The 13,792-nt window shown below is 44.6% G+C and overlaps 1 protein-coding gene across 5 annotated transcripts in view; it reads right to left on the bottom strand.

Annotated features, from left to right (window-relative positions):
- Positions 1 to 8,293, bottom strand: part of TFB1M (transcription factor B1, mitochondrial) — a 49,124-nt gene extending 40,831 nt beyond the window's left edge. The window contains exons 1-3 of one of the 5 annotated variants that reach the window (XM_050949814.1): positions 7,667 to 8,293; positions 5,709 to 5,866; positions 2,711 to 2,862 (exon numbers count right to left, since the gene is read on the bottom strand). In XM_050949814.1, the coding sequence (XP_050805771.1) occupies positions 2,711 to 2,862; positions 5,709 to 5,841 (285 nt within the window). In that variant the 5' untranslated portion in view covers positions 5,842 to 5,866; positions 7,667 to 8,293. Of the gene's footprint in view, positions 1 to 707; positions 1,125 to 2,710; positions 2,863 to 4,972; positions 5,133 to 5,708; positions 5,867 to 7,373; positions 7,597 to 7,666 lie in introns of those variants that run through there. The other 4 variants (XM_050949813.1, XM_050949815.1, XM_050949816.1 and 1 more) reach the window with 4 other exon arrangements.
- Positions 8,294 to 13,792: the final 5,499 nt, after the last annotated feature.

Genomic DNA, 13,792 nt, shown 5'->3' with positions numbered 1-13,792 from the left:
AAAAATGGTTTATTCCCCTTTGTTGTGAGACTCAAGGAATTTGGGTCTTGGGGTCCCCAGGGAAGGTGCTGGGGGAGACCAGAGTTTATCAGGCACTCTACTCTAAGTCCTGATTGGTGGCAGCACTACAGGATCTAAGCTGGTAATTAAGCTTAGGGGAATTCATGCTAGTACCCATATTTTGGACACTAAGGTTCAAAATTGGGAATTATACTATGACACTGGTGACCTGTCTTAGACAGGTTCTGTTCAGGCAGGGCAAAGGAGACGCTTATCTCTACATCTGGTCACTGTGTATTGTGTGCTTCATAATGTAAGTCTATTTGCATACTAAGCCACCAGCTAATCAAGACTGCCAAACTGACTAGAGATCACCACATCTACAGGAAGGACCACACTGCAGGAGAGTGTTCAGTTTATGACTAAGATGAAGGGATTCATCCCGTCTATCAAAAGAATGCAGAGAGACACACTGTATCCTTCACTGAGGAAAGAAGTTGACAAAATGGCCTGTTTCATGAAAAAGGGATCTCAACCTGCCTGGCTGACAAATGCTGGAGAACAAAATTGCAAGGCATGAAAGTGACTAGTTAAATATATCAAGGTTCTAGAATGCAAGTTATGATTTTATTTTATATGCATTAATTTATTCCCAATACTTCTACTTGCTATCGCTTAAATCTCTATACTTTGTTAAATAAACTTACCTGTTTTCACTATAAATGTTTCTAAATGTGGTTTATTAAGTAGATGAGTAATCTGAGGTGTAATTCATAAGCTGAGATATCTTTTCCCTTTGAGAGCAGTGGATCTGGGAATACAGCGAATGTTCAGTGGAACGACTGCTGGATGCTGCAGAGGGACATTCAAAGGGCTTCAGGGTTGAAGCATGCCTACTGCTAACCTGCAGAGGGGCAGCAGAGATTGAGCTGGCAGAGGTGGCATGCTTCTATTGCCTGTAGCCCAGGGAGCTGACCCCCAGCAGGGAAAGACCTGGCTTCCTCACAGTAAAGGTAGGTAGTAGTGAGGTGCCTCACAACCCTGGGTACTCCTGGGAAGTGTGTCAGCCACAGACCTCTACTTCAGTATTATGAAGCAAACATCATGGGAAAGCCCGAAAAGAACTTAGTAAAAATGCAGAATGTTTTAAATGTCACTGGTTTCACACATGGTAAAAGATTCTTCTAAATAACAGTCCCCAATTCTTATTTTAATATATGGCATCTTCTGCTGTTCAAATTCCAGACCCTTTATGTACAACTATTCTAGATTGAAACAGAGAACTTTCAGTGAAAAACCACAAAAAACAGAGAGGTTATGACCCACATCAAAGAGATTCATTCTGTAATTTATCATCATCTTATCTGGAAAATAAAGCTCAAAACCAAATTTAATACTAATGGATGCAAGATACTGTTTGTTTATTCACACCCACTCTTACTCAAGATCTCCAATATACTGAATAGCCTATCAAAAGCATATGAACTTCTGCTGTGAGGGGGTTGCTACCGAAAAACGGTGACTCACTCAGAGTTGTATATATGTCAATAATAATAATAGGAGATATACCAATCTCCTAGAACTGGAAGGGACCTCAAAAGGTCATCGAGTCCAGGCCCCTGCCTTCAATAGCAGCACCAGGTACTGATTTTTGCCCCAGATCCCTAAGTGGCCCCCTCAAGGACTGAACTCACAACCCAGGGTTTAGCAAGCCAATGCTCAAACCACTGAGCTATCCCAGAGAGTGTCCAAGATACTTTGTTGGAGGATCCTAGAAGTGGTGCTTCTATTTAGAGGAATCTGCTTCAGCAGTAGTTTTTGAAAGCCAAACAAAAATGTTCTGGCTAATTCAAGCAATTATTTGATAAGACACGCATAGAGAATTAATTACATCATATCCTTTCTTACTTGGTTCAAACAATGGTGATTTTTAAGTCAATTATGAGATTCAAATGTATTAACTGGCAGGTAATGTTTGCATTCAATAATCCTAATTGATGCAGTTGTAACAATTGTATCAGGATGATACTAACTACAACAGTTTCTGCAAAGACAGTATGGGTCTGCAACTGTTTCAACTGTATTTTCCACTCCATGCATCTGATGAAGTGGGTTATAGCCCACGAAAGCTTATGCCCAAATAAATTTGTTAGTCCGTAAGGTGCCTTAAGGACTCCTTGTTGTTTTTGCTGATACAGACTAACATGGCTACCCCTCTGAAACCTGTTTCATCTGAGTGGGGCCGCAGCATTATTATCCTTTGTTTGGGCTGAAGAAATGATTTTCACAAAAAGAGATTACAAGTACCAAAATGTCATTATATCAATCTAGTGAAAAAGATCTGATCAGATAAAGGTGTTTGAGATGGACTATAAACTATTTTAAATCTCAAAATCTTAAAAGAATTTCTATATAAATTGGTATTAAGCAGTATTCTTCCAATTTATGAGTAATACATCCAATCAAACATAATAAAATAGATTAATGTACTCCATTCTGCCAACATAGATTCAACTAAACAACGGACCTCTAGGAAAGAAGCAGAGAACACTGCAAATATTTCTGATACAAGCTGTTTTAGAGCTAGGAGTACTTTTTTCAATTGTTCAGATCAAAATAAGAAATCCAATTTTTTTAAAAAGTAATTTAACTTCATAAATGATTAAACATATATTAATTATAAAAAAACAATTTATTTCCCAATTGATACCTGCAGTCCTGGAATAAATCGAGTATCTTTTTCAATTAACAGGAGTTGAGCAACATCAGCATTGAGAATGGATCTTGTAATTCCTCCTGGCCCAGGGCCCACCTCACAGACATGGGCATCTTTCAGCTTGCCAGCCTGTCTTACTATCTTATCTGTAAGACACAAAGCACATACAAAGCTTTTATTCTGCAAGGCACTGACCTCACCAACATCAGTGTAGTTTGTGTTTCTATAGTAAACAATGAGTTTATCACAGAAGAAACAAACAATGGCACCTCCTGGTTAAATGAGAGGAGTACTGTTTTTTATGGAGCCTGCTAGACAGCACAGAATTCAGTTTCATTTCTAGATTACCAGAGAAACTCAAAACAGAGAGCTTGCAGTGTCAGGTGCTTAATGTATTTTGTTAATTACAGAATCTATTAAAAAAGATAGACAAATAATTTTCTCCTTACAAATAGGAAATCCAATTCTCTTTCTAGCAGGTAACCTCTGTGACATCTCTGTAGAGTCTGCCCATTTAAAAGGGAAATGCCATTACACTGAGGCAGTTCCAAAGAAATAAAAAATGAACAAGGCTAAAGAGGAGCAGCCTGGGGATTACGGTACCTAGAAAGCAGATCTATTTGAGATTGAGGAAGCCCGAAACAAGAAGCAGGAAAGAGTAGGGCAAAACAGAGCAGAGTTGGTTGTGGACAGCTAAAAGTTAGAGTGGGAAGAAGAGAAATCTGTACAAAAGGAGATGGGGAAAACCAGGGTCAGACATTAGGAGAACACACGGAGTGGTTAAAAAAAAAAAAAGTGACATGCAAAGCGGAACCACTTCAACAGAAGAGGCGAGACCCAGACATGAACAGCCAATAGGTTGACAGGGCACCCGGCAGGTAGCCGACCAGGGTTCAAGTCCCTGCTCCACATCAGACAGTGTGAGGATTTGAACCTGGTTCTCTCATATCCTAGATGTGTATTCAGCCTCTATGCTATTGGATATAAGGGGACACAGGCATCATAACCACCTTCTTTGTTTTATGCAAGGCCTGATCTACCATATGCATCTTACAGTCAAAGCACGCAGGGGATGCTTATCTTGTGAATCCTGCTGAGGCTCAGGTGTGAATTAGACACAAAGCTGCTCATAGTATGAGGACTGAGGTGGCTGTGTGCAAGATAGGGCTGCCAACCTTCCCAGATTGGCCCGGAGTCTACCAGAACTGGCCTCCATCGCCCGGTGACTATTAAAAGGAATCCGGGAGATCTTAATAGGCCAAAAGTGTGACTGGCAGCACAGTGGGGCTAAGACAGGCTCCCTACCTGCCCTGGCTCCGCGCAGCTCCTGAAAGCGGCCAGCATGTCTGGCTCCGAGGCGCAGGGGCAGCCAGGGGGTCTCTGCACACTGCCCCCAAGCACTGAGTACACAGCTCCCATTGGCCAGGAACTGCAGCCAATGGGAGTGGTGGGGGCAGTGCTTGCATGCAGGGGCAGCACAAGGAGCCACCTGGCTGCCCCTGAGCCTAGGAGATGGCCGCTTACAGGAGCTGCCGGAGGTAAGCGCTGTCCTTCCGGAGCCCGCACCCTCAACCTCTCCCACACCCCAACCCCAGCCCTGAGCTCCCTCTGCACCCAAACTCCTTCCTGGAGCCCATATCCCCTCACGCACCTTAATCCCCTGCCCTGATCCCCCTCCTGCACCCCAAACTCCCATCTATGGCCCCACCCCAGAGCCCTCACCCCCTCCAGCACCCTAGCCCCCTGCCCCAGCCCAGACTTCCCTTCTACACCCTGAACCCCTCATTTCTGGCCCCACCCCAGAGCCCTCACTCCATCCTACAGCTCAACCCCCTGCCCCAGCCTGGTGAAAGCAAGTGGGGGTGGGGGAGAGCAACTGAAGAAGGGAGGTGGGGAGGAGGCCTCAGAGAGGAAGCAGGGCAGGAGTGTGATCTCAGAGAAAGGGCAGGGGCAAGAGTGTTCGGATTTGTGTGCTTAGAAAGCTGGCAACCCTAGGGCATGCCCACCAGCAGAAATTTAGATGCCCAGGGGACATTACCAGTGGAGTCTTAGGTACGCAGGCAATTTAAGCACCTATAAAGTTAGGTGACAGCTGAGCTAGGGTTTTGAGGATTTAAATTTTGGCTCCAAAAATGGCAGATAGGCACCTAAGTCCCCTCTTGCAAATCTCACCTTTAAGGCTTGTCCACATATACAATTGTTCCTGATTGACTCCACACGTTCCTGTTTCTCATAACTATTTTTATTGCACTCTACCTTAATCTGAGTTAACTTTCAAGTGTAGAAAAGCCTTTGAGGGTTTCACACCCACACTGTGTAACGATTGCACAGTAGAACCATCTCGAGGTCAGCAGAGAAGGAGCAACACAGCTTGGAGTCAGCAGCATAAGTGATGTGAAATGTGGCTGAAATGAAGCTGGAGAAAAATCTGACCAGTATAATATAATAGGCTCAGAAAAACCAGGACATTCCCAGTAAACTAGGGCATATGGCCTTCCTAGTCAAAGCACATGCTAGGATAATAAACAAATGCAGTGCTTCATACCCTGCATAAATATGATCCTCAGAGTATCTTATTTTTGAGGCAAACATAGAAGCTATCTAATTGCCTCCCACCATTCCCTGATATTCTCTAGTAACCTCTGAAGGGGCATTAGTATTTTTTAAATAGTCACTGAACACAGCTCCATAATTAAGATGGAGTTGAATTTTGCATTTACATAAGAAAAATCAATTTTCTGTTATGTATAAATACAGTGTAAACCCTTCCCCCCAATACAGCATTTAATCTGCATACAAAATTACATTGATGAGCATTTACAGTAAATGTACTGAGTTAAAATATATATTTTTTAATGTACCAGTGTTGTTGTTGTGAGGAAGACAAGAGTCCCCTTGCAAATAAATGTAGATAGAACTTAAATTTTGGAGAAAATGAATAGGCAGTTTATGATTAAAAATTTTAAAAGATGCAAGATAAAAAATGTCCTACCTGTCAATCTCAAATCCAGGAGAAAATTCTGGGATAGCTGCTTTTGTGCTCGGAGATTAAACAGTTTAATAATCTCTCTAACAGTTGGCAGAGGAGGTAGACGGAAAGCAGCCATCTTTCCTGAAGCAGCCATTGGCCAAGACTGTTAACTCTTGCTCCTAAAAAACAGGGAAAGAAGGGACTAGAAGTAATCAGGTGTACAGTAGGGCAGAATTAAATATGTAAGAAACAGAATGGAATGAAGTAAAACTCAAAATATTTACTTATTTTGATTTAATCAAATGAACCTATTACTTTAGAAGCATATACACCTCTATCCCGACATATCGTGACCCAATATAACACAAATTTGGATATAACACGGTAAAGCAGTGCTCCGGGGGGGAGGGGAAGGCTGGGCTGCACACTCCGGTGGATCAAAGCTAGTTCGATATAACGCAGTTTCACCTATAACATGGTAAGATTTTTTGGCTCCCGAGGACAGCATTCTATTGGGGTAGAGGTGTATTAAAAATACACAAGATTTACAACCTAAGGTCCTAATCTTGCAAACACATATGAATTTTAAGCACATGAGCAGTTTCATTTACTTTAATCTACTCACACCTTTAAAATTAGGTATTATGCGCAGGAGGCAGCACTAGAATCATAAATACTGGGCTGGTCAGACAACAGATGTAAAATGAACCCCCCATGCCTCCAAAAATAGTTATTTAACAGCCCTGTATTTTGATGATTAATTCTGGCCTTTTTTAAACTAAAAAGTAGTGGTTTTACATTGAAGGGGAAAGTCAAATGTACAAAAGTTCAACACTGTCAATTATTTAATTACATTAATTTCGCAAATAAAAACTATTTCCTCTTTTCTTTGAAACATCAAGTTTGGTGATAAAAGAGCAAAGGAGAAAGAAAGCCTAAGTGCCATTTTCCACAATGTTGCCCACACTTTTTGCTCCTTTGACTTTTTCTAACTCCAATCCTCTGGATGATGAAAAGGTGACCCCTGTTCAGACCCATTCAGTCTAGCTCAAGGGTTACTTCATCCTGATCAGATTAGCTTTGGAGACAAGAGGTCCCATTATGCAATGGTCCATTTGGATGCAAACAGCTTTCCATTTAGAGCAAGGTAGATCCTATAGCTCAGAGATTCTCGAACAGTGAGTCAGGACTCCAAAGTGGATTGCAAGTTCATTTTAATGGGATCACCAAGGCTGGCATTAAACTCATTAGGGTCCAGGGCAGAAAGCTGAAGCCAGAGGGCTTTGTCCCCACAGTCCTCGGACTCAAGCTTCAGCACTATGCTTAGAGGCTTGGGGTTTCTGCCCTGGAACCCAATGAGTCTAATGCCAGCGTTGCAAAGCCCAAGCCCCACCAGGGGAGGGATAAAGTCCAAGCCCGAACAACGTAGCTTTGTGGGGCCACCTGTGGCATCAGGTCGTGCAGTAATTTAGTTGTCAAAAAGCTATCGCACTGCAACAAGAGAACCATCACAAGCTTAATGAGAGCTGCAGCCTCCACAGGTCACTGCTCCCGGCGTGCAGAGGCGAGCCCTGATCTGCACCAGCGTGTGCAGCTCCTAATAATACTTGGCATTTCCAGGAGCTCAACCACTGACAACCCCATTTTCCCATTAGCCCAGCGCCGCCAACTGGCCTGGGAACCCACCCGCAAGGCCCCACGGTTCTGACCCCGCCTCCGCCAAGATTCACACACCCGGCGGAGGCCCAGGCGGGGCGATTCCCGGGCTGCGCCGTTTCGTATCACGACAACTCTCCCGCCGCCGGCAGGGGCGGTGCTTAGGGGCGGGCGGAAGACGCAGCCAGGGAGCCGTAAGGCTGGGAAGGTCTAACCGCCCCCCGCCACGCATCACATCGCAGAGTCTCTTGCGCGGAGACGTTGCACATGCGCAAAGCGCAGACGGGAGGGGAGATGGGCCAAGCTGCCCACGCGTAACTTACCGGCAGCGCCGTTGTCGCGTGGAGGCTCGGAGCGCAGCCGGGCGAGAACACGCGCGCGAGAGTCAGGCGACCGCTGGCAGGTTTTTTTTTTAAGTGTAACTTTATTAGCGCGTTAATCAGTAACAACAGCCACGCGGCGCAGTGACCCGGATACGGAGGAAAGCTAACCGGAAACAGAATTTCGGCGCCCAATCCTGCAATCGAGGGGGGGGTGTGTCTCCCTATAGCGCATGCGCCTCGCCGTCAACCTCAGCGTTCCACTCCGCCTTCCCGGGTCTGGAGAGGGTCTCACATGCGTCATCTCCCTACGGAGAGGAAGCGGTTTTAGAGCGCATGCGCACTAGTGGTTATCCATATTCTTTCCCCCACCTGTTGCGCATGCGCTTCCTACTCGCAGGCTGATTCAGGGTCATGGCCTCGCAGTGCGCAGGCGCAGTAGTGCGTCGCGGTGTTGTGCTAGAGCCGCCGGATGGTTCTTGCTGTGCGTGTGGCGGCGCCGCCGGGCGGTGGGTTCTGCTGCCGGGTACAGCTGGGTTCCGCCCGCCCTTTCCTTGCCCCAGGTTTGCTTTGTCTGTGCCACCACATGAGTTACGTGAACTCCGATGTCCCGAGCCCTGGTGCCAAACCGGCCGCCTCCTGCTTCTGCTTGCACGGCGCCCCCTGCCGCCCTGAAACTGGAGCCACACGTCAGGGGGCTGGTTTCTGCACAGAGCCTCACTAGGGTTGCCACCTTACTAATGGCTGGTAACTGGACCCCTCAGGCTCCGCCGCCTGGTCTGCCTCTGACCCCCGAGGTCTGCCATTTGCTCTGCCTCTTCCCTGAAGGCCGCCCCTCTTCTCTCCCCCCCCAGGACATCCCCCTGCTCTATCTGCCTCACCCCGACCCCCCCACAACCAGACATCTGGGCTTGTCAAATGTCACTGTGACTCACAAGCCGAAACCCAGACTGTCTAGGTAAAAAACGGATGGGTGGCAATCCTAAACCTCGCTAGGCAGCAGTGTGCAGCCATACAGAGCCAGCCAATAACATAATGGGGGTGCAAAACACAAGGGGTCAGACCCACAATAGGACAAAGGCATTGCAGTACTCAGCATTGCTATGCCTAGTGTTTAGGAGTTCTGTCACTTGGAGTCCTCAGCCCCACCTTTGGTGCTCAGGCTCCCTATACAATCTACATCAAGAAATGAGCACCTACAAATGGAATCACTAGAAAGCCTGCAAATTGAGGGGAACAGCTTCAAAAGGAGCGATTGAAAGTGACCTAGTTCAGAAAATATTATAGCTCAGTGGTTTGGGCAATCACTTGGAATATGGGAGATCCTGCTATACATCAAGCAGAGTGGGGATTTGAAATCAGGTCTCCCACATTCCAGGTGAGTAACCTAACTCCTTGCTATTAGTATTTAGATATTCCCATGCATTCACCCCAAAATTCCTAGTCTAGTCACCGCAATAGACTTGTGGACTTTGGTGTGCTCTGGAAACACCTACTGGACTGGGCCACATGTGCAAGATGGGCATGGGAATGTCTAATTTGAGCATCATGCTGAGGTTTAGGCATGAGATAGAGTATCGAGCAGCATGGTGTCATCAGATGTGCTGTGCATGCTTACTTGCAGGAACTTAGGCACCCAGGGAATTTGAGCACTTAGAGTTAGGCAGCAGCTGAGTGGGGGTTTTGAAGATCTCAGTGGTGCCTAAATGTTGGGCATCTAAAGTGGTAACTAGGTATCTAAATCCGTTTGTGGATCTAGCTCAAAGTTTTTAGCAACATTGATTTGTTAACATTGCAGCCCTGAAGCATGTTTCAGTCTTGAAAACAGTATTTTCCAAAAAATTCTGAGCATATAAAACAAGGCTGTAAGAAAAATCATTTTACAGCCTTTGCTAGAGCTTTCGTTACTATGGACAGAATAAATATAACATCATTTATCTAAGATTCTCAAAGCCCAAAGATAATTTATCCTAAGAAAGCCTCTCAGTTGATTTAGTGTTATCCCCATTTACAGTGGTACAATGAAAGCACATAGATATTGATGTCTCAATTTTCAGAAGTCACTGCAATCAATGGTAGCTGCAGATACTCAGTACCTTTGAAGATCCAGCCATAAATGACTTTCTTAAAGTTTGTGGTTTGCCCAATTCTACGCACCTAGGACTTGATTTTCAGCAGTTCTCACCATCTGCAGTTCCACTTAATTTCCACTGGAGTTGAGAGTGCTGAGCATCTCTGAGAATCATGCCTTAGGGGTCTTGAGTTGGAGACAATTAGGTTTAACTCCTCAAAGGATCTCAGGCAGTTAGGCCATGGCTACACTGGCGCTTTACAGCGCTGTAACTTTCATGCTCAGGGGTGTGAAAAAAACACCCCCTGAGTGCTGCAAGATACAGAGCTGTAAAGCCTCAGGGTATGGCTACACTTGAAATTTCAAAGCGCTGTAGTCAGAGCGCCAGCGCTGGGAGAGAGCTCTCCCAGCGCTGCACGTAAACCACATCCCTTACGGGTGTAGCTTGCAGCGCTGGGAGCCGCTGCAAGCACTGATTACACTGAGGCTTTACAGCGCGGTATCTTGCAGCGCTCAGGGGGTTGTTTTTTCACACCCCTGAGCGCGAAAGTTGCAGCGCTGTAAAGTGCCAGTGTAGCCATGGCCTCAGTGTAAACAGTGCCGCTGCAAGCTACACCCGTAGAGGATGTGGAGTACGTGCAGCACTGGGAGAGCTCTCTCCCAGCGCTGGCGCTGCGACCACACTCGCACTTCAAAGCGCTGCCGCAGCAGCACTTTGAAGTTTCAAGTGTAGCCATACCTTTAGGCTCCTAAATACCTTTGAGGATCTGGGCCTTCATGCACTTAATTTCGTCTGACTACAGTGGGAGTTTCAGGCATTCAGCAGCTTGCAGTATCAGCTGCTTAGTGACATTCCACCAGGAATGACAAAATAAATCAAGCAATTGATATGTCACAAGTAAGTATTTGAATTACAGGACATATTGTAGCTAAATCTATGTGTACAGTACACTTCTTCCAACATTTTCTAGTACTGGTTGTAAGAGGCCCCTGCTGACATCAGAAGTGATTGGGCCTGGTAGAGAAGAATGTTCCTTTCTCTGTGGTACTGCAGAAATGATGGGTTTTAAGTATGTATTTATGATTTTACTTTTTTATTTCTTTGCTTGCTAATTGCTTTGACAGGGTAAGTGAATGGTAATAAGTAGTTTTCTGGAAGTGAAATATTTAATAAAAAGCAAAGGGGAAGCCCTGGAGAAGTGAAGTGCATATTGGTAGTTGCAGGTGGAAAAGTAAAGTTCATAGTAGGATGTGGTTTTTTAAATTAATGTCAAGCTTACATTTAATGTAACCTATCTGTAACCTAATGTTTCCAGTAAGTAACCCTCAATCAGGGGAAATCATTGAGGGGGGGTTCTCGGTAGTGTTCACTGAAAAAAGCCTGTAGCATCAATAACAAATTCCCAATAATACAATAACAAATCAGTAGATCCCAGTAACCTGTTAAAGTCCCTGTGCTCTCATTGAAGTCAAAGGGACTTGTCCTGGCTCAAACCCATGTACTTTGTTTTAAAAGAACAGATAAGCATCAGTTATGTAAAAGGTCATGGAATCAGCAGAGGTATTCACAGCCAGTGATGGAAATAGTGACTAAGTTATTAAAAATATTTCAAGTGCAATAAGATTAATCAAATGGTAAACCAACATCCTAACAGCTTTGTAAGGTAAATTAAGACTGAAGATATTAATATCCTTCTGAAGAACATGGAAAAATCAGACCATTTCACAGTCATTTTAAGGTAATTTTTTATATATATTTATAAACTACTTTTGGTTCATTTAACAGTTGTTGAAACAACTTCTAAATTAACTGAAAGTATTTAAAAATGTTAGACTACTTTCCCCCTATTTAGGTTATTCACACATAGGCTTTATCTAAACTAGAAGTTAGATCAGGTCCTCTTTCTAATCAACACCTTCTAAAGCTCAAGTGAAGACACAGCAATATGATACACATATTAGCATATTATAAACTGAGTTGAGTTAGAGTCTAAACTTCTCCCATATAACATAAGAACGGCCATCCTGGGTCAGACCAAAGATCCATCTAGCCCAGTATCCTGTCTTTTGGCAGTAGCCAATGCCAGGTGCCCCAGAGGGAATGAACAGAGCAGGTAATCATCAAGTGATCCATCCTCTGTCACCCATTCCCAGTTTCTGGCAAACAGAGCCTATTTTTGAACTCTGTTATCGTCTTGACCTTCACAACATCCTCTGGCAAAACCAGGAGGCATGCCCTGTCTAAACCAGGAACACAGGTGAGTTTTTACTATGTGATAGCTAACATTGTAAAATCCTAATGCAGACAGGACAAGTTGTAGATTTACCTCAGTTTATCTGGTTGAGGTGCAAGACAGTTTGTTTACACTGACCTTCCGCAGGCACGGCTGCCGGCAGCTTCCAGTGGCCACGGTTCACTGTTCTCAGCTTTTGCACTGTTCCCGGTCAGCCACCACTTCCAGCAGCTCCCACTGGCTGGCAACAGTGAACCACAGCCACTGGGAGCTGTGGGCGGCCATGCCTGCGGGCAGCCATGGCTGCAGACGGTCAGGTTTCGGGGCCCACCAAAGGATTACTCTGATGGGCCACATGCAGCCCGTGGGCCCCAGGTTGCCCACCACTGGTCTAGAGTATATAACAGAGGTCGGCAGCCTTTCAGAAGTGGTGTGCTGAGTCTTCATTTATTCACTCTAATTTAAGGTTTTGCGTGCCAGTAATACATTTTAACGTTTTTAGAAGGTCTCTTTCTGTAAGTCTATAATATGTAACTAAACTATTGTTGTATGTAAAGTAAATAAGGTTTTTAAAATGTTTAAGAAGCTTCATTTAAAATTAAGTTAAAATGCAGAGCCCCCTGGATCGGTGGCCAGGACCAGGGCAGTGTGAGTGCCACTGAAAATCAGCTCACGTACCGCCTTTGGCACACATGCCATAGGTTGCCTACCCCGGTATATAAAGTCCCTGCATGTTTTGTTTACGATTCCCCTCTAAAAGAGTTCAATCAGTGTTGATTCATTGGGAGCATGTACACTACTTTACATTATACAACTCTACCTAGATATAACACTGTCCTTGGGAGCCAAAAGATCTTACCGCGTTATAGGTGAAACTGTGTTATATTGAACTTGCTTTGATCCACCGGAGTGCGCAGTCCCACCCCCCCAGAGCACTGCTTTACCGCGTTATATCAAAATTGATGTTATATCAGGTGGCATTATATCAAGGTAGCGGTGTACTAGTAGCCAAAAGTCCCTAGATTCGTCAGTTGCTGTAATTCAGAGTGCCATTCTACTTCAGAAGAGTGACTGCAAAAATGGAAGCCCTTTTTACGATGTGTTTGATCCCAGACTCATAGCTGACAACTCAGAAGTTTTTACTACTTTACATGTGTTTGTAATCTAGAAGGACTGAGCTAGATTCTGTTCTGGCCTGTGTAGTAGTAGAATTTTTCCACAAGATTTAACTGCAGGTCCCGACTCAAGACAGTTATATCCATTTAAACCTCTCTGAAATCCGTGGATTGACCTCAGACCTGTGCAACAACTCAGCCTGGAGAATCTGATGATATGAGCCAGACAGAACGCAGTTTGACTTTCATATTCCATCTTGCAGCTGCAGGGCTGGCAGATAGAAGAGAATGGTTTTACTTAAAAACCAGCTAAGTTTTATCTAAAACTAGTAGCTAAAGCTGTTGAAGGGGTGTGGCAGCTGGACCAACTAATTCACCATCCATACAGTCTCCCTCACACAACCAATGAAATTGTTGCATGCAAATTAGCTATAGAATAAGGCTGATGATTGGTTGAATTACCTACCTAGGATTCTTTTCTTGACATACTGTATCAGTTCACTGCACAGGTATTATTCATAAAGTCAAAATGGCTGAGACCTTAAAAACTGGTGATGATGGACCCCGAAACCCAATAAAGGTTGCACCTGGTGATATTCTGAACAAAAGGAGCCCTCAACCATGCTGTTTCCAGTCACTTCACGCTGACTTTACGGACATTCTAGGTTACAGAGTGAAACAGAATGATAATCTTGGAATTTTACAGTGA

Source organism: Gopherus flavomarginatus, chromosome 4 (assembly GCF_025201925.1).
Source record: "Gopherus flavomarginatus isolate rGopFla2 chromosome 4, rGopFla2.mat.asm, whole genome shotgun sequence".
NCBI lineage: Eukaryota > Metazoa > Chordata > Testudines > Testudinidae > Gopherus > Gopherus flavomarginatus.
This window is presented reverse-complemented; position numbering and strand designations above follow the sequence as displayed.